This window comes from Heptranchias perlo, chromosome 29 (assembly GCF_035084215.1).
Source record: "Heptranchias perlo isolate sHepPer1 chromosome 29, sHepPer1.hap1, whole genome shotgun sequence".
Lineage (NCBI taxonomy): Eukaryota > Metazoa > Chordata > Chondrichthyes > Hexanchiformes > Hexanchidae > Heptranchias > Heptranchias perlo.
The window spans coordinates 10,780,824-10,802,396 of record NC_090353.1 but is presented as its reverse complement, the minus strand read 5'-3'; the positions used below and the strand labels follow the sequence as shown (position 1 = coordinate 10,802,396).

Here is a 21,573-nt window from a genome sequence, read left to right as displayed (position 1 = left end):
CTCTAAGGGACCAATGTTTACTTTAGCTACCCTCTTCCTTTTTAATATACTTGTAGAAGCTTTTACTGTCAGTTTTTATATTTCTCCTCACCACAAACTCCATACCACTGCCTCCGATTCCACCCCCCTCCCTAACCTCCATAACATCAGAATAACATTCTGCCCTTACCTCAGCCGATCTGCTGTTGAAACCTTCATCCATGCTTTTGTCATCTCCAGATTTGACTATTCCAATGCACCCCTGGCCGGATTCCCATCCTCCACCCTCCATAAACTTCAGCTGAAACAAAATTCCGCTACCGATATCCTATCCCACAAATAGTCCCGGTCACTCATAACCCCTGCCTTCGTTGACCTACATTGGTTCCCTGTCCCCCAATGCCTCAAATTTAAAATAATCACCCTCATGTTTAAATTCCTTCATGGCTTTAACAGTCATCTCTCTAACTCCATAAGTCCTACAACCCTATCCCACCACCCAAACTCTCCGTTTCTCTGACCGTGGCCTCTTGTGCATCCCCGCCTCCCTTCAACCTACCATTGTCGGCCATGCCTTCAGTTGCCTAGGCCCCATGCTCTGGAATTCCCTACCTAACCTTTTCCGCCTCCCTCTTCTCATTTAAGACCCTCCATAAAATCCACCTCTTTGACCAAGCCCTCCTAATATCTCCTTCTTTGGCTTGGCATCCATTTTTGCCCGATTACACCTCTATGAAATGCCTTGAGTATTTTTTTTTTAAAAGATGCTATATAAATGCAAGTAGTTGTTCTTATAACAATTTCAGTTCTAGTGAACAGCCAACAGGACAGTTGGCTCCTTGTTGATTGTCACAAGTGTAGGTTTGCCATAGATATTCTCGAATGCCGAGATTCTGGTCATTCCTGCAAGCGGTCCAAGCATTTTATGTCCAGAAGTGTGCCCATACCACCCAATATCTAATTATACAATACTATAAACCTAGGGTGTACCAATAGGACCCCCTCGTGATCTAAACTGCGTCTTTCACGTGCCCTCACGTGTGCTTCTCCAATCTTTTCAAAGGAAGACTGAGACACACGGTGAGGCAAATTGTTAAACTGCTTTATTTCACAGACAGGAAGTGAACATACAGAGCAACAGTAGCAAATTCCATTTACCAATCTCAATTTCACTTCACGCCTAAAAAAATGGGGAAAAAGTAATAAATCATGCACTCTGCACCTATTGTGGATTGATGTTTCAACATACCTTCCCTCTCTATATACGGTTAATTGCAAGATCTGATCCTCCTGCATCTTTAGCTTCCAGCTCCAGGGCAAGAGCTGCATCTCACAGCTCTTCATTAAAACATGACTGCTACCCAACAATGGGTTTCCCTTCTTTTTTTCCTGACCCCAGAAAGGAGAGGGTTGGTGTCTGACACCTTCCTCAAGGATTCGTCAACAGGCCCGTCAACCAAACTGACTGCCCACTTTCCCAGGAGAATATACTTCGCAGACATTTTATATTGTTCCCACATGAGTAGAATTGTTCTCACCACGATAGGTGCAAATATATCTTGGTCATCTGCGAAGAGATAACGAACTGCTCAATGCCCTCGGTCATCCTGGACAACGTGCCTGATGACACAATAGATCCTCTTTCTAACAGTATGAATTAGACTGCTAGTTGTGACATTCAGCAACCTGGCTTGTCTGGCTTTAATACGCTTTGTAAATGCCTGCAGCTTGTGGCTTTTCTTTTTAAAATTGTGCTAATTCATTTTGTTTTAAAATACAACCCTTCAATATAACTCAATCCCAAAATCATTTCCCTGTTGTTTTAAAGCAAAAGCTGCAGTATAATTTGCTCCATTATGGAACTTAATTTGCATTTTCCCTACTTCAAATTCTTTTGAATTCCTATCTTTTTCTTCCAAATGCATTATTTGTTTAGTATTAGCTTAGAGTGAAGTGATACCAGTCTGTCCTAAATAAATTGTGCAATTTTATTACACAAATGTAATATAATTGTGCTTATATTACAATTTTTTACTTTGTAAAAAGATAACCTCAGTATCCAGACAGCACTATTGGAAAATCCATTCAAGTCCACTTCAGTGAGCTGAAAATGTAAAACACCTGTGAAACTAGCATTACTCCCATGGAAGGGCTTCCTCCACCGTGGCGGCTTTAGAGTTTCTTCCTCTGCCATCTCCCAACCTTAGCAGCCATTTTCAGTTTTAACTTGTGTCCTATACTCAACTCTTTCTTAATGCCAACAATGCATTTTAGAGTCATAGAGTTATACAGCACGGATAGAGGCCCTTCGGCCCATCGTGTCCGCGCCGGCCATTTTGTTACTGTTTCTGATGATTTTTTTTTAAAAAGAGAAAAACAAAATCATCTATCTGGTAGGATCTTCACTTTTCAAATGGTATACATGCTTCTCACAGCGCAAAAGTATAGTCTAGTTTACTAGTTTCTGGAGAAATCACTTACTGAGGAGGTAAGTAAAAACGCCATCATGATATTGCAGAAAGCAGTATCAAATGTGAGCGGCCACAATGGAGCACCAGGCTGTGCACCAGTGACAATTCATTTTGACCTGAAACTAAACTGAAATTAACCTACCACTCAATAGCAACCCATCAAAATCACACACCGCAGAGCTCTATGGGGATGGCGTGTGGAGGGTGCATATTATTTGAAGACATATGACTATCCTACTGTTATTCATTCCGCACTTTCCATGCACAGTAGGAGCAAATCAAAATAGGTCAGATTTAGGATTGGGGAGTGCCCTGTGTAGGAGCCAAGAACATCAGCTCTCAGGACCAACCTGCCAAAGGCACTTTCATGTGGTGCACATAATTTGGTAAGGTGCAGTATCACATTTAGGCCAAGCATTTTACTCAACAATCATGAGCATCAATGATCACAAGGGGATTATTTGGCATTATTATTGGGGGTTAAAGCCTTCGTCAGATGTTGGTGCCGTCATCCTGACCCTACTATGAAGACAGGGTTTGTTTTGATGCTGGTAATGTATTGCATTGGTCAGTGTTGAACAGCCTACCATATGAGCACAGCCCAGCTGCAACATACCATCTGTGCTGAGTGCGAAATTGCAATTTGCACCTTTCTCCCTTGTAAGCTAATGCTGCTGATTGTTTTTGCCTGGTTCATTTTCTTTCTATACAGCTGTCTAGGGAGCACAGGGTTAGTCATTGATATTATCATGCAACCTGAACAGAGCAGCTTTTCGTTCTATTTTTATAGGGAGTCTTGGTTTGAAAAATGCACCTCATTCTCCACATTATTCAGAAGATAGACAATTAAGTCTAAAATAAAATCCAGTCTGGTGTAGCTGAACACAGATTGACATTGATTGGTGCCAACGCTGTACAGTGGATGACTTCAGTTGACAGCGAGGGCCCCTTTTAACATTCTCAGTGCTGAGAGTTTATTGGTGCCAACAGATAAATCACAAACCCCTTCAGGGAAGAAACTTGTATGGAAAACTGCATCATTGTTAGCAAGGATTTTGCCTTCTCCTAAAAAAAAAAGAGTCTAGTATAATATTTTCTGGTGGTTCATCTCCTGGAGATGACTGGCACTGAAACCGTAGACTTCCGAGAAACCTGAAAAAGAAACGCAAATGCCCAGATAAGCCAGCTTAAATAACAATGTTTGATACTCTGTCTATTGCACCCACTCCTGTTCAGAGGCTGCATTTTGTTTCAAACTTAGGCTATAAGAGATTGGTTTCAAGAAGCAAAGAAGCTGCACTGGGAAAAACAAACTAGTGCACACCACAGTAAATTATAAAACATAAAAGAGTAAATCACATACAACACTGCCAATTTGCAACGTTATGACAACATTTCCAGATGTAGGCTCAATAGATGGCTCCCTCAGATCCTATCAAACCAGGTCACACATGTACAGTGTGTGGAGGATGCAGAATGAAGAATCACTTTTATGGAAGTTGAAAGAACCCTCCCAGTCGGCAGGCCACCTTCAACCCTCCCAGTCGGCAGGCCACCTTCAACCCTCCCAGTCGGCAGGCCACCTTCAACCCTCCCAGTCGGCTTCAAAATGAGTTTTAATAATTACTTCAAAAGGTAACCAGCTCTTCATATAAACCAAACCCTCCCAATACAGTCTGAATTGAGGCAGCTGTCCCTCCCACAGCTAGCAGAAACTCAGTCACATTCATCCTTCAACAATTGGTCTGCGGGATTTTTAAAAAAACTTATGAAATGGATGTTTGCTGCAAAAAAATTCTGCATCAATTCAAAACCATTAGAAAAACACTACACAGAGTTCAGCAGCCAACACCCATGTCCAAAAGAATGTCCACTTAGTAAGGTGAGATATCTTAGATTTGTACTTATTAAAGGAAAGGGATTAATCTATGGTTCCTCTTTCTGGTTCAAAACGTGATGTCACACTTCACCAGTCGGAACCAACACTACCGATTGTGCAACAGTAAGAGCTCCACCCAGAGGACTTCAAGACAATGCAATGTTTTTATAGAATCAACAGGATCTACTGTTAGCAAGACCTGCTGCATACGAACATGACGCAGAGAGAATATCAGGGTTGATATTGAGTGGGATAGGCAAACAAATAATTATCTCCTACATTTAGTAAAGGTGGTTTTAAATGTAATAAGTCTTTGCTTCATTGTTTATAAAAACATACTGAATTGTAACTTGAAATTTTTGCCAAGAAATATGGGCTTTGGAGAGTTAATTTTGCTGATGCATAGAATACATACGATTTCTGTTGAGAACAAGGTAGTTGTTACTACTTAAAACTTGATTTAACAAACCAAAATTTTTGGATCATCTGACTTTAAAAAAAAACTCCCCCCTTAAAACTGCATTAGATTGTCGTCAAAAAACTTCAAGCTGTTTGACATATTTTCTACAATTAAACCCATACAAATAGCTATTCTGCACAACAGGGAGGAAATGTCAACTTTCTTTTGCTAATAACCATACCCAAATGGTAATAATTAACTTGGGATGGATGAGGATTGAACTGGGTTTTGGTAACTTTGACAGTTCATTATGGCTCCTGCAGTTTTCAGCATTCTCCCTTTATATAATAACCAAAAGCTTTAATTACTTTTGAGCTCCACTAACACTGAAGTTACAGAGCAGGTACACAGTGAGTATTTTTGGCATTCTCTCTGATGAAGAGAAACAGCATCTAATGAGAGAAAGTTGCTTGTGAAGTCTGGTTAAATCTAATTACTGCACTGGCTGTGCTAGTGTAAAACATCCATCACGCACACCCCCAAGTTCGCAGCTGACAAAACCCGCAAGAGGGTGCAGCTGATAAAGTTTACAATGAGTGTATTTAAATTTACACAATAATCCACGATCTACAGTTATGGGACAAGCAAGGGTATGCCACAAAACACCCAAACTTCTGCATTGCAAGAACAAGTGCATAAAGAATACCAGGATCTAAACTTCTGGTCTGTGTACATTTCACTGACTGTTTAAAAGTCATGCAATTTGCATAAGAGCCTATATACTAGCCTAATGCAAGAACAAAATCAGTTCAAAGAAAGCATTCCACACATGCTTTCTGCACTTTTAATCTTGCGACATAGAGAAGAAAAAACAATTTTAGTTCCTTTAGTCGAGTTGGATGTTTGTACATGCCACTAGAAAGCAAAGGGAAAGACTCCCAGGCAGTATCTAAGGCAGCTCTTTATACAAATCTGCTGAAAATCACAGTATGGATTACTAATGATTTTTTTTATAAAACTGCATACTGTTCATACACAATGGTTCATACACACCTTTAATGGTATTAAAACATATGAAGAGGACAGGGAAAATTGCTGTCGTCAAAAGTCACCAGTCTACAAGAGTGGATTTTCAGAAAAAGAGCAAAGAGGTAGAATCAGTGCTCCTGTCCTGTACTTCAGCAGATCTACAGCTTTCCTGCATTCAGTAGGAGACTCAAGTGAAGTTGCAATGTCCTTTCCTCCAGCCACAGGGCTGTGATCTCACACGTGGATAAGCTGTAGTTTGATCCTGCCAGAAATTCCGAGCATTTCTCTTGCTCACTCTATGGAGACCAACATTCATAGGACCAGCAAAAGTCTATTAGAACTAGTCTGTGTGAGATTTGTGCGAGTTCTCTCGCTTTCATGAGAATACTCATCTCTTACAACCAGGTGAACTGTAATGGGAAAGGAAGAGAGAAAAATGATAAGACAAATAAAAAGATGAGAAAGAGTAGAGACTATACTAATGCCACTGGGCTGTCTCTTGTGGCCCAATTTCCTACATTCAAAAGTACTTCAATGGCTGTAAAGCACTTTGGGACATCTTGAGGTTGTGAAAGGTGCTATATAAATGCAAGTATTTTTCTTTTATGTGGCAGACTTAGTATGCTGTGCCTATAAACCTTCATATATAAACCGGATACTCTAGTTGCAAACTAGTTAGATTTATTTTAATCATCATTCCACGTCTCAAACAAAAACACCTGTATCATGCTGCCAAAATTTTATTTTTAAAACTTCATTGGTTTTCCCAGAAGGATGCTCTGTGTTCAAGAGAGAAGTACTAATAACCCTTGGCTCCCATCCCTCCAAGGAAGTGGTGGCCACCAGAGGATGAGAATGTACCACATCAAATGTTGGGCTGTATTTCACGAACAATAAAGCTGAAAACCCCAGCCAAAAGTTTCATTAAACAGCCTGTCAACTCTGTGATGTGATGGCAGCAAATCGGAGCAAAAACCAATCCATCAAAATCAGCTTAAAACAACAAGGTGCCCCGTGCCCTTCTGACTGAAGAAAAGGGAATAGCAAATACAAGCTGCAAGCTTTTACCCATTAGGCATGTTACAAACAGCAAATAAACAAGGCACTTAAACATCATAAATCAGAAGGCTACTGAAGCACGGAAGGACCATTCTGCAGGCTGCATGTAGAAGTTAAAGAACTGTCAGGCTCAGCTCAGAAAATTTCACACTCACTGGAGGAGCGGAATTGGGCAAAATTTGAAGAAATCATTTCAAGTTTCAAAAGGTTGCTTACTGAAGCCTTATTTTGGAAACTATAAGCATGACTTCTTGGAGGCAAATCTCTCGCTCAATTTTATTTCTTCAGTTTAGATTGATAATTAAAAGGAACGGACGAAAGGAATGTCCCCCTTTACAGCGCCACCCCCACCCCCTCAAAATAATTAACAGGATTTCTGCAACACAGACTTTGATGTCTCACTGACCCAGGAAGGTTCAGTACTGTCAAAACTTCATAAATATCATTGTAATCTCACATCTCTGTAACCTGACTCTCAAACTGTGATTTGGTCTATAGAATACTGTACATATTCTATGGATGCCTGGTCGAAAAAAAACATACTCTGCTCCTGGACCACTTGGATTTGTGGATCACCAACAGTGGTGATTTCAATCTATCCAATGGTTACTAGTGGGTTAGTGTATCCACGCTGTGCCACACAGTAGCAGGGCTCATTATACAGCAACAGTCCCCGATCTCGATTTGATGGACAGGGGAAGCACGCGTGCCACGCAGCTGTGTGGGTAGATCCTTGGTGTCAGGCTCTGGTGAGACAATAGTTCACATGGAGATATACAAATTCAACCTGCTGGTTGAGTTGTCTGATTTTCATAGCCAGCCCAGTTCTTGCACACATGTACTGCTGGTTTTCCTTAAGATCCCAGCAGACCCTCTAACTCTGAAAATCCCTTTCCTGTCAAAGGGTAGACACGGTAGCTGCTGGTGCATCTCTCATGGGAAACATTTCCTACCCTTACCCATTGTAAATAAATTTAACAAGAAATTAACCCTGGTCTGTATGGCTTAGTTCCACACTAGGCAGTGCACTTACAAACTGAGCTAATGGGGAGAGCTTGTTCTATCAATTTAACATATTTGCATTTTTATTTTTGGGTGAAACACTCATGGGAGTTGTGCAAAGCAGGAGATGAAATAAAAACAAAACAAAAATGCTAATTAACATACAATTATAAGCCTTACAAACACTTTCTGGCAAAAACAAGCCTTCCATAGACATGAATTCAAACCAGGCAACAATTCATCATCCCACTATAAAACAACACAAACCTGAAGCAGCTGTAAGTGCATGGTCATTTGTAAACATGTTATTGTGTAATTAGCAGGTTTAATAAAGACGACTTTTATTACCGAATTAATATTCCAGTAAACCTGTAAACAGCGCTGGAGCCAATTTATAAATGGTTGATAACATGCAGCATGCATTATTACTCGTTATGAAACATTTTTAGATGTATTCTTACAATTGGTTCCAGTATTTAAGATTTATCTCTTCATCCTGAACTGTGTACAATTTTCATTCAGGTTATTGTTGTGAAAAAGGGAATTGTTGAGCACATGAACTTACCAATGATAGCAAATCACTAAAATGCCCATGCTTCCTTTTGCCTAGTGCAGCATCATAAAATATCTTAATATTTTAAAGTTATGGAACATTTAAACAAATTGTTATTTTGCAATGATTTGATGGCATTAAAGGTAATAGCAAAATTTTTATAGATTCCATAACCAGAGTTCATTATATAGGGGATAAACAAGGGCTGGGTATTAGGTAATAAGGTTATAATACTCAGGATTTACATGAAGCTGTACAACTCAGGAGGTGATGTAATCCTGATTGAACTCATAGTAACTCAAGCATATAATGTAGTCAATTGAGAAAAAGGAAAGGATTTTATTCTGTTTGGCATCCCTCCCTCAGCCAATACCAACAACAGATTAAACACAGTCATTAATCTCACTGCAGTTTGGGGGATTTTGACGTGTGCAAAATGGTTGCCACTGAGTGATGTAGTAAGGCGCTATATACATTTTCACTGACAAAAAGTGCTGCTTCATGTAGAATGGATACTGTCTGACACACTACCAAACACTTATGAACTGGATGTAGTTCTGCTGTCGCTACTTCGCCTCAGCACTGGCGCACTGCAGATGCCCTCCAAAGTCACTGGAATGTTTTAAGTGCCACTCCACATATGCGGAAGCAAACCTCAGTGTGTAATATTCCAGGTTTGATCCCTGGCCTGTCCTATGTTGGGCAGTGGAGGTTGGGGGGGGAAAATCAGCCAGCATTCTTGCTCCTGATTGCTCACCAATAAACCCTGCTAGGATATATATATATATATATATATGTCATGACTTCTTGTTCACATAAGCTAATTTCACATATCATAATTTTGTCACCATTTTCTAACATTTTATAGTGGCAAAACGCTATCAACATGTCAACATTTTCTTAAGACTTTATATAATGGGAAAAACCCATCAGCCTGTCACAGTGCAGGTGCAGAGCTCCCGTTATTGTCGGCACTGGGGCACGAGTTGTCCGCTCCACCAACTATTTTGTTTCTTGTTCTGGATTCCTACTTTCAATTTTTAATTTTGCCTGCTGCCACATTTCCCTCTTCCAGGGAGTCTTCCACCGCCTCCCCCACTGACCTTGCTCCAATGTCCTTTTGCTGATCTTTTACGTGTTTCGTGTTGAGGCCTCGACTTGCGCCTGCACCTTTGGGCCAGGGCTGCTATTTTTGTGGCCCCAGCACCTGTTTGGCAGCTCCAGCTTTCCTGCCTGCTTCCTGGACCACAACCCTGTTGCCCCACCGGGATCGGTTGTGCTCCTATCTTCTGACCCCAGTCTCTCTTACCTTCTTTCCCACTCACCTCCTGCATTCCTGAGACCTCTGCTGTTATTTGCACGTCAGTTCTGAAAACGCAATGCGGTCTCAAAGAGGTGCAGAATACAAAACCAAGGAGGTAATGCTTGTACTAGAACCTCAGTGAAAAATTGTGTACAGTTTTGAACATCCATTAAAGGTAGGATATAAAAGCAATGGAACAATGCAGTATAGGGTGCACTAGGATGTTACCAGGGAGGAGGGGTCATCGGTATAAATAGAGAATTGAGATGTTAGGACATTTTTATCTGCTTGAGCTGAGAAACTTAAGGAATGACCTGATAGAGGTCAAGATTTCAGAGTTATTTTAGGGTAAATAACAATGGATTGTTTCTACTGATTGTCAAGATGCCAGATTCCACAAATTTAAGGAAAGAATGAGAGAGGTAAGAAGAATTTTTTTTCCTCCACAGAGGATGTGCAGATTGTGGAATTCTCAACCTCAAACTGTCATTAAAGCAGAGACCATGAATTCTTTTAAAGGGGAAGATATTTCTTGAAAAACAACTTGAAGTTGCATAGCGCCTTTAATGTAAAAAAAATCCAAGATGCTTCACAGATGGATATTGGATGTGGAGGTTGAGTCAGGGAGAAAGATTATAATGAAGGGTCAACACCTGAAACTTTCACTCATCTGTTCCCTCCACAGATGCTGACTGACGGAGTGTTTCCAGCATTTTCTGTTTTCATTGTTGAAAGGTTAGGAAATGTGGCAGAAGTCTTGGCTGAAGAGATGGGTTTTTAAATAATAAAAATAATCTGATCACAGACTTAGCTCTTAGAAGGTCCAAGGAAATTTCAATCGCCCTGGGCCAGTCTCCTTTGAAAATGAGGAATATTAATGGGTATGGGGAGTGAGCAGGTAAATGGGATTAGATTGTGTATCTCATGAAGAAAAACACCAACATAGACATTGAGTTGAATGGTCTGTTCATGTGCTGTAACATTATACAACTCCATTAGGAACAGGTCTGAAACAGCTCCAAACTCACTTCACTTGGGACCCGAATGGCTGGCAGAGGTGTGACGTTTTTATCTCATTAACTTGGGTTGGGTTCAGACCCAGGCCCTGGAGGTGAAAGATGGTGCATAAGAACGTAAGAAATAGGAGCAGGAGTAGGCCATGCGGCCCTTCGGGCCTGCTCCGCCGTTCAATAAGACCATGGCCAATCTTCGACCTCAACTCCACTTTCCCCCCCAATCCCCATATCCCTTGATTCCCCAAGAGTCCAAAAATCTATCGATCTCAGCCTTGAATATACTCAACGACTCAGCATCCACAGCCCTCTGGGGTAGAGAATTCCAAAGATTTACAATCCTCTTAGTGAAGAAATTCCTCCTCATCTCAGTCTTAAATGGCCGACCCCTTATCCTTAGACTGTGTCCCCAAGTTCAAGACTCTCCAACCAGGGGAAACAGCCTCTCATTATCCACCTTGTCAAGCCCTCTCAGAATCTTTTATGTTTCAATGAGAGCACACCTCATTCTTCTAAACTCCAAATAGTATAGGCCCATTCTATTCAATTTCTCCTCATAGGAGAACACTCTAATCCCAGGAATCAATCTAGTAAACTTTCGCTGCACCCCATCTAATGCAGATATATCCTTCCTTACGTAAGGAGACCAAAAATGTAAACAGTATTCCAGGTGAGGTCTTACCAAAGCCTTGTACAATTGCAGCAAGACTTCCTTACTCTTGTACTTCAACACTTTTGCAATAAAGGCCAGCATACCATTTGCCTTCCTAATTGCTGTACCTGCATGTTAACTTTCTGTGATTCATGTACAAGGACACCCAAATCCCTTTGAACATCAACATTTAGTAGTTTTGCACCACTTAAAAAATATTCTGTTTTTCTATTCTTCCTATCAGTGAATAACCTCACATTTCCCCACATTATGCTCCATCTACCACCTTCTTGTCCACTCACTTAACCTATCCATATCCCTTTGCAGACTCTGTGTCCTCCTCACAGCTTACTTTCCCACCTAGCTTCATATCAGCAGCAAACTTGGTTACATCACACTTGGTCCCTTCATCTAAGTCATTAATATAGATTGTAAATTGCTGAGGCCCCAGCGCAGATTCTTGCAGCACCCCACTAGTACCAGCCTGCCAACCTGAAAATGACCCATTTATCCCTACTCTGTTTTCTGTCCGTTAACCAATCCTCTATCCATGCTAATATATTACCCCCAACCCCATGAGCCCTTATCTTGTGTAACAACCTTTCGTGTGACACCTTATCGAATGCCTTTTGAAAATCCAAATATATTACATCCTTTATCTACCCTGCTAGTTACATCTTCAAAAACTTCTAATAGATTTGTCAAACACGATTTCCCTTTCATAAAATCATGCTGACTCTGCCTAATCATATTAGAATTTTCTAAGTGCCCTGTAATCACGTCCTTAATGATGGATTCCAGCATTTTCCAGATGACTTATGTCAAGCTAATTGGCCTTCAGTTTCCTGTTTTCTCTCTCCCTCCTTTCTTGAATAGCGGGGTGACATTTGCTACTGTCCAATCCACTGGGACCGTTTTAGAATCTAGGGAATTTTAGATCACAACCAATGCATCCACTATCTCTGCAGCCACCTCATCAAACCCATGATTCCCCACTATTTCTGGTATTTTTTTGTGTCTTCTACTGTGAAGACAGACACAAAATATTTGTCTAACATCTCTGCCATTTCTTTATTCCTCACTATAATTTCTCCTGTCTCAGCTCGAAAGGACCCACGTTTACTTTTGATACACTCTTTCTTTTTACATACTTTAGAAGCTCTTACAATCTGTTTTTGTATTTCATGCTAGTTTACTCTCATTTTCTATTTTCTCCCTCTATCAATTTTTTGGTCATCCTTTGCTAGTTTCTAATACTCTCCCAATCATCAGGCTTGCTACTCTTCTTGGTATTATAAGCCTCTTCTTTTAATCTAATACTATCCTTAACTTCTTTAGTTAGCCAAGGATGGATCACTTTTCTTGTGGAGTTTTTATTTCTCAATGGAATGTATATTCGTTGAGAATCATGAAATATTTCTTCAAATGTTCACCATTACTTATCTACTGTCATATCTTTTAATCTAATTTCCCACTCTACTTTAGCAAACTTGCCCCTCAAACTTAAACAAAGCCAATTACATACGTATAAGACTCTAGTTTTGGACTTAAGTAAGTCACTCTCAAACTCAACGTGAAATTCTATCATATGATCATTCTTCCCCGGAAGATCCTTACTATGAGATTACTAATTAATCCTGTCTCATTACATAAGATAAGATCTAAAATAACTGTTGAACCACTCAGTCCTACACTAGGTTATTTTACAATGGGGGATCATGTTTTATTGACAGAGTTTTATGATTTAGTACAAAATACATCAAAAATTACTTGAAGTACACGCTTCTGTCCATACGTACAGTTTGCCTGCACATGATACTGTATCTAAATTGGCCTCGTGTCTGTCAAGCGCATTTCTGAAGCAGCAGTAGGTGATGTAATGGGATTGTTTGCAGGCCAAAATGCAGGTTAACTGATATACCCATTGGCTCCCAGTTGTATAGAAAAAATGACCCAATCCAAAATCACCACTGGAGGGGTGGGATAGCCCCTGTGCATCCCTGTCCAGCGGTGTTGCCCGCACCTATGTCTGCCTCAGATCTGAAGCGTGTTAACTTGCTTAACAAATAAGCACAATTACGCACCCTCCTGTAAATGCTGTGTTGACAATATACTGATACTGACCCGTTCAATGTTTCCAGCATTTTGTGTTTTTGTCTCAAAGGTAAGCTTCACTAAAAGTATTTATATTTACTTCAGCTGAGAAAACACCATATCAGCATTGAATTTGTAGGTATAAGATTGAAGTATTGTGAAGATCTAGGTTACTACTAACGTCCCTGGCTTGTTGCTTTTTAGGCCACTATACTTTTTAATGCATTGCTGATTTAAAAAGAAAAATAAGGTCTTCACATTCAAAAATGCAATTTAAAAAAAAAAAATTCAGCTTATTAAATAAGGAAAACATTTTACTTCAATTTATATTGTCTTTTTATTCGGCTGTGCATGATACACACAAGTATAATTGCCTCTTGTATTGCTATAGCAGTTCATTTTCAGTACAGTTATAGAAAAAACAAATCTTCATTTGACTACTAAGAACAGTTTCCATTTTAAGGTCAGGAAATTCAGCAATACATTTAGGAAATGCTTTCTGTTTTTGGCCCATTTTATTGTATAAACGTGCATAAAATAGCAAATACTGTACTGCTCATTTCTTACAATAGGAAGGATTCTATACTACAGCATACACAATGGACTTTCTGGAAGACACAGGAATGCATGTTGCACTGCTACCATCAGGTTCCACAATAGTTTCCAATCTACAGGATTTTAAAAAAATCAACTGATCTATTGTGCAAATAGTTCTAAGTAATGAGGCCCAACATAATCATTGTCCTCATTTGGAGTAAATCAGCTCATAATATCAGTTTAACTTTACTAAAAAAATGTACACATTGGAAAATATTCACAGCGCATATTCAGCCGACCCTAAGTATCTACACATGCAAAGAGACAGAAGGCTGATCACTAGTGTCAACGGTCTAGTTTATGAGGAAAGACAAGAAACCTGGGCTTTCCAGCTTGGAAGGCTGCATTCTCAGGTGATCTTATAAAGGTATACATGGCAATAAAGAATAAGGAAACGGTCCATTTGCAAAATTACTTTAAATTGCTGAAGTAGGACAAGGGGACACAGGTTCAAACCAGTGAAAGGGAAATTTAGGACTGCGATCAGGAAGTTCTTGTTCACACACAGGGTTACATGGAACGGACTCCTGGATTGAGTAATTGAAGTAGAAACTCTGAAATCATTTAAGAAACAATTGGCTACCAAAATGGGAGGACTTCAGGGTTGTTCTGGATAAATTAATTAAAATGGACCCAATTGGCATAGGGAGGGACAGATCAGAAAGGTGAATGCGTGGCTGAACGTCTGGTGTGGGAAGGAGGGGTTCCATTTCATGGGACTCTGGCATCAGTACTGAGACAGGAAGGAGCTGTACTGCTGGGACGGGCTCCATCTGCACCAGAATGGGACCAGTGTCCTAGATGAAAGGATAAATAGGGCTGTGGATAGGACTTTATACTAGTAAGACAGGAGGAAGGATCTGGTGAAAATAACAAGTCTGAAGATAAAAGAAATAAGAGAGGAGAGTAAAGGTCAGACCAAGGTAAGGAGTAAGGGTAACATTAACTGTATTTGTTCCCTGACTGTTTTAGAACACTAGTACAAAATGACTTAAAAATAAAGTGAGGGGAAAAATTAATAATAAATTTAATTGCCTTTACAGCGATGTGCACAGCATCTGAAACAAAATGAGGGAACTGGAGGCAATAATTCATGGCAAGGAGCCAGATGTAGCAGGGATGACTGAAACATGGTTACATAATAAACAGGACAGGCAGTTAAATATTGCAGGATATAACATATTTAGAAAGGATAGGGAAGGAAGTGGGGGGGGGGGTGATGGAGTGGCTGTGCTAATTAGAGACAACATAATGGCAGTAGAAAAAAGGGACATAAGTAACATTAAGATAGAAACAGAATCCATGTGGATTGAGACAAAGAATAAGAAGGAATCGATCACATTAATAGGTATATTCTACAGACCACCTAATAGTGGAAGGGAAGTGGAGGAAGAAATATATAGGCAAATCTTTGAAATGAGTAAAAAATATTGAATAATCATCATGGGAGATTTCAACTACCCCCAAATAAACTGGCAAGAGGTAGGGAAAGGGGAAAAGGGAATGGAGTTTTTACAGTGTGTACAGGACACCTTTCTTTCCCATTTTGTGAGAAGCCCAAGAGTGCAATCACTGCTGGATCTAGTAATGGGAAATTAACCTGAGCAGATAAGAGAAGTGAGTGCAGGGGGACATCTTGGCAATAGCGATCATAACATAATAAGGTTTAAAATAATGATTGAGAAAGACATAAGACAAAGACCAAAGTAATAGATTGGAAAAAAGCTAATTTTGAGGGGATGAAAATGGAACTAGGAAAGGTAAACTGGAAAAAAAATGTGACAAAGAGATAGAACAGCAGTGGGAAATACTTAAAATGGTGATCAAGAGAGTTCAGGAGAAACATATTCCTCTAAAAAAAACAACTAACTAGCCAGTAATGAAACACCATGAATGAAGAGAGAGATATGGGCAAAATTGAAACTAAAGGAAAAGGGCATACGCTAAGTATATAGACAATAAAGGAGAGGATGACAAAAAGGAACATGAATAGGTTAAGAAAGAAGTTAAAAAAATTAGGAATGCAAAGAGGAACTACGAAATTAAATTATCAAGCAATATATAAAAAAAAAATTCTACAGACACATAAATAACAAAAGAAAAATTGGAATAGGGCCACTAAGGGATGCACAAAATAAACTCTCAGGTAATGGCAGAAATATTGAATAGTTACTTTGCCTCAGTATTTACTCGGGAGACTAGCAAAGTGGGCATGACATTAAAAGAAGAGATCATAAAAGATAAAGACATTTAAGACAGAAAGGGAGGAAATAACTGATAAACTAATTAGACTTAGAGAAGATAAAACTCGTGATCCGGATGGATTCCATCCACGCATATTAAAAGAAGTTAGGGAAGAGACAGCAGAGCCACTATTACATATATATGAAAATTCATTAGAAAAGGGAATAGTACCACAGGATTGGCAGACAGCTAATATTATTCCTATATTTAGAAAGGGTGATAGAACAAGTCCAGGGAACTATGGACCAGTTAGCTTAATGTTGGTGGTATGAAAGATAATGGAATCTTTATTCAAAGGTGTAATAGAAAAACATCTAGAAAACAAAAATATAATAAAGACTAGTCAGCACAGATTTCAGAAGGGAAAGTCGTGCTTGACCAACCTTATTGAATTCTTTGAAGTAACAGAAAGAGTAGACAAGGGTAATGTAGATGTAATCTATTTGGATTTTCAAAAGGCCTTCGATAAGGTAACGCTTTGTAGACTCATGACTAAGGTCAGAACATATTGATTTGGGGACATATAGCAGGATGGATAGCAAGCTGGCTGCAAAACAGAAAGAGAGTAGGGGTTAAGGGTAGCTGCTCAGACTGGCAAAAGGTGGGAAGTGGTGTTCCACAGGAATCGGTGCTAGGATCATGGTTGTTCGCAATTTACATTAACAATTTGGACTCAGGAATCGGAAGCACAATTTCAAAATTTGCAGATGACACCAAATTGGGAGGGTGTATTTAATACAAAGGAAGAATGCGTCAAAATGCAAGAAGACATTAACAAACTTGGAAAATGGGCGTGTAATTGGCAAATGAATTTCAATATGGGTATGAGGTGGTGCATTTTGGTAGGAAGAATAAGGAGGCCACCTACTGCTTGGACAATATATTTTTTTAATTCGTTCATGGGATGAGAGGCCAGCATTTATTGTCCATCTTGAAATGCCCTTGAGGAGGTGGTGGTGAGCCGCCTTCTTGAACCGCTGCAGTCCGTGTGGTGAAGGTTCTCCCACAGTGCTGTTAGGAAGGGAGTTCCAGGATTTTGACCCAGTGACGATATATTTCCAAGTCAGGATGGTGTGTGACTTGGAGGGGAACGTGCAGGTGGTATTGTTCCCATGTGCCTGCTGCTCTTGTCCTAGGTGGTAGAGGTCGTGGGTTTGGGAGGTGCTGTCGAAGAAGCCTTGGTCTAAATGGGGCAGAGGAGTAAAGGGATCTAGGGGTACAGATAAATAAATCAATAAAAGTAGCGACGCAGGTTAACAAGGCCATAAAAAAAAACAAGCACTGGGGCTTCATTTCTAGAGGGGCAGAACTGAAAGTAGAGAAGTTATGTTAAACTTGTATAGAACCTTGGTTAGACCACACTTGAAGTACTGTATACAGTTCTGGTCTCCATATTATAAAAAGGGATATAGAGGTATTGGAGAAGGTGCAAAAAAAAAATTCTCAAGGATGATACCAGAACTGAGAGGATATAATTATCAGGAAAGGCTGAACAAGGTGAGGCTTTTCTCTAGAAAAGAGAAGGCTGAGGGGTGACCTGATAGAGGTCTTTAAGATATTGAAAGGGTTTGATAGGGTAGACGTAGAGAAAATGCTTCCACTTGTGGGGGAGTCCAAAACTAGAGGTCATCAATATAAGATAGTCACTAATAAATCCAATAGGGGAATTCAGGAGAAACTTCTTTACCCAAAGAATGGTAAGAATGTGGAACTTGCTACCACAAGGAGTAGTTGAGGCAAATAGCATAGATACATTTAAGGGGAAGCTAGCTAAGCACGAGGGAGAAAGGAATGCTGATAGGGTTAGAAGAGAGGTGGAGGGGTAGCTCGTTGGAGCGTAAACAGCATAGACCAGTTGGGCCGAATGGCCTGTTTCTGTGCTGCAGACTTGATGTCATGACCTTCCTTATCCATAATCATTTTGCGATCTTTTGATGCAGGACAAAAAAGCTGGCAGCCATTCAATCCATCAATTTGGGTGAAATGATAAACTACAAGAACAGAGCCTAAACGTTTTATGAAATTTCAACTGACTTTTAACTCTGTTCCAGAAGCTACCGCACATTACAATAAATTAATATTTACATTTTTTAAACTTCTCTAATGTGATGGCATATTAAGTGCTGATAGATATGGGCCCAGAAATTGTTTAAAAAAAAGAACGGGGAGCTCAACAGCGCTCACCGTTGTTAGTGGCGAAATCGAGGAGCAAGTTGCGGTGTTCGCACATGCACAATGAAATGCGGAAATCCGGAACTTGCTCCTTCTGGTTCACCAGCGATATGACAGCTTTGAATTAAAAGGATATTGCTGGCTAGAATCAGTGGACACATTGGAACGAGCCAACTTGCTCATCCGCCCAGCTAAGTTTTAATAGTGATAATAACTGCTTAATTTGATTATTTCTTACCCTTTTTTTCACTGTCTAAACAGGTTTCAATTATTTTAATGTTGTACCTTTCACCTCCTAGATTTTAAGTTCCAAGTTTGCAGAAAATCTTTGCAGCTCATCAAAAATGCTGCAATCTGATTGGTCGAGTGGGATCCTCTCACTATTCCCATGGGTCCTAGCTCCGCTGGAACTAACGTTGAGCTCTTCTCCTCTTCCTATTAGAGGAAGTGAACCCAGCGAAGATCACGGTAAGTTAGTGGGTTAGAATAAATCCATGGAGTGGCGAGCACTGTTGGTTCACCGCTCCTAGCAATTTCTGGGCCATAGAGACTCTAATAGACCAGCATGGAAAGGATTAATCAGGGCAGCAGCTGAAATCCTGTGACTGACTGACTTGAGGTCATCTGTAAGTTTAGCATTGCTATGCTTTGTTTCCCCACAGGGCCTTTGCGGCGGCCGCACCCATCCTCAGTGCATCCCTCAGCACGTAGTCCTGGACCTTGGAATGTGCCAGTCTGCAACACTCGGTCGAGGACAGCTCCTTGTGCTGGAAGACCAGCAAGTTTCGGGCAGACCAAAGGGCGTCTTTCACCGAGTTGATGGTCTTCCAGCAGCAGCCGATGTCCGTCTCAGTGTGCGTCCCCGGGAACAGCCCGTAGAGCACAGAAACCTGTGTTACGGAACTGCTCGGGACGAACCTGGACAGATACCACTGCATCTCTCTCCAGACCTTCTTTGCAAAGGCACATTCCATAAGGAGATGGGTGACGGTCTCGTCTCCACCGCAGCCTCCTCTGGGACAGCGCGCGGTGGCGCTGAGAGCCCGGGAGTGCATGAAGGATCTGACGGGAAGGGCCCTTCTCACCACCAGCCAAGCTAGGTCTTGGTGCTTGTTTGAAAGCTCTGGCGATGAGGCGTTCTGCCAAATGACATTGACAGTCTGCTCGGGGAACCAACCGACAGGATCCACCATCTCCTTTTCCCGCAGGGTCTCGAGGACGTTACGTGCGGACCACTTGCTGATCGCCTTGTGGTCAAAGGTGTTTTCCTGCACAAACCTTTCCACGAAGGACAGGTGGGGCGGAACGGTCCAACTGGACGGAGCGTTCCGTGGCAGCGTGGCCAGGCCCATCCTTCTCAACACCGGGGACAGGTAGAACCTCAGCACGTAGTGACGCAAAGGCCCTGTGGGGAAAGGCAACCGTTTAGAGCCTTCCCGCCATTGTAAACCGAGGGGCTGCAATCAGGGAAAAACCCCCTCGGGCAGAATGTAAAATTCAAATTGCTGTAAATGTACCTGTAATGAATCTGAAATGGACCAGAAATGAATCTGTAAGCAATAATCTGTGTTGAGTATGATGCAATGAGACACCCTCGAGTGTCATGAACTGCAATGATGTCCAATGTGTTCATTGTACCGCACTTAACGTAACCTGCAAATTGTATAATCTGTATTGTGTACGTTTGGAAAGTGATATGACAACTGTTTTGTATGTACTGCTGCAAATTTTATGAATAAAGTATATTTTTTGAAAAAAAAATTGCTATGCTTTGTTTTATAAAAGTGTAAATTGTAGCTCTTATTTGACAAACAAGATCCTTAAGCAACAATGTCTTAAAGCAACTATAAACATTTGCCTGAGGAAGGAGAAAATCTCCGAAAGCTTGTGAATTTAAAATAAAATTGCTGGACTATAACTTGGTGTTGTAAAATTGTTTACAATTGTCAACCCCAGTCCATCACCGGCATCTCCACATCATTAAAGCAACTAATCAGTGCTTAGTTAGTGGTTTTAAACAAACGGTCCTTGAGTGAGAAAATGGATAAGGACAATATACAAATGTTATTGTGGTAAGAGTGAAGAAGTTAGGAAAACAGCAGGATTGCCTTTTGATTTGACACAGTAGGGTTAATCAATCAAGGTAAAAGCTAACATTGGAATTGAAATGGGTGGCTGGAGAAACACTGGACAAGACAGACTGGCACCATGAGCAATACACAATTTGGTTGGTGCTGCCTGGACACTGGGGTGTTAACTCAGGAAAGTAAAACCACCTGGACAACTATTCTCTCTCAATGTAATAACGATTAGTAGAGTGTGAAAACAAGAGGAGCATGGCCGGTAAGACATGTTGTCACGTAGTAGTGATAAGAAAGGGTATGAAGGGAGAGGGTCTGCACCTAGGCTGGAAGCTGCAGTGAATTCTCCACGGAATGAAATAGATGTCGGCTGGCCCTGCTCCCAGGATAAAGATAACTACTGTTTCCTGAAGGTTAAGGTTGCCTCATAGTGTTATGTTCTCATACTATTATGGTCAATGTTGTATGTTTCACTGGAATACTAAAGAACTTCTCCCAAAGAAAGATTAAATGGATATACACACACATACGTAGGCATGTACAGCTGCACTTGCACGCACAGACATATGACTGCACTTGTGCATACACATACAACTGCATTGTATGTATGTACATACACACACAATTATAGATATACATGTATAATTCGAGAGCCTGAACCCAAATTATATTTAGAGACATCAGTGCATGATTATCTAACGGTGTAGTTGTGTCTCAAGTGTAATATACATTAAAGTATAATAGAAAGTCAGTGACACAGGAACGGAAAGTACATGCTATCATGTGTCATTTCTACTTTGAGTTTACATAGAATGTACAGCCCAGAAACAGGACATTCGGTCCTACAGGTCCAGTGTTTATGCTCCATAAGAGCTTCCTCCCACCCTACTTCATCTAACCCTATCAATATATCCTTCTCTTCCTTTCTCTCTCTTGTATTTACCCAGCTTCTCATTAAACTCGCCTCAACTACTCCTTGTGGTAGCGAGTTCCACATTCTAACCGCTCTCAACAACAACTTTCATTTATATGGCGCCTTTAACGT

The 21,573-nt window shown here is 40.6% G+C and overlaps 1 protein-coding gene across 3 annotated transcripts in view; it reads right to left on the bottom strand.

Moving 5' to 3' along the window:
• The window catches only part of kdm4b (lysine (K)-specific demethylase 4B), a 433,937-nt gene that overhangs the window by 187,023 nt on the left and 225,341 nt on the right, over positions 1–21,573 (bottom strand). Inside the window, exon 10 of one of the 3 annotated variants that reach the window (XM_067968103.1) lies at positions 17,396–17,485. The exons of the other annotated variants lie outside the window; for them this stretch is intronic. Within the exon in view, the coding sequence (XP_067824204.1) occupies positions 17,459–17,485 (27 nt within the window). The 3' untranslated portion in view covers positions 17,396–17,458. Of the gene's footprint in view, positions 1–17,395; positions 17,486–21,573 lie in introns of those variants that run through there. 3 annotated transcript variants of the gene reach the window in all.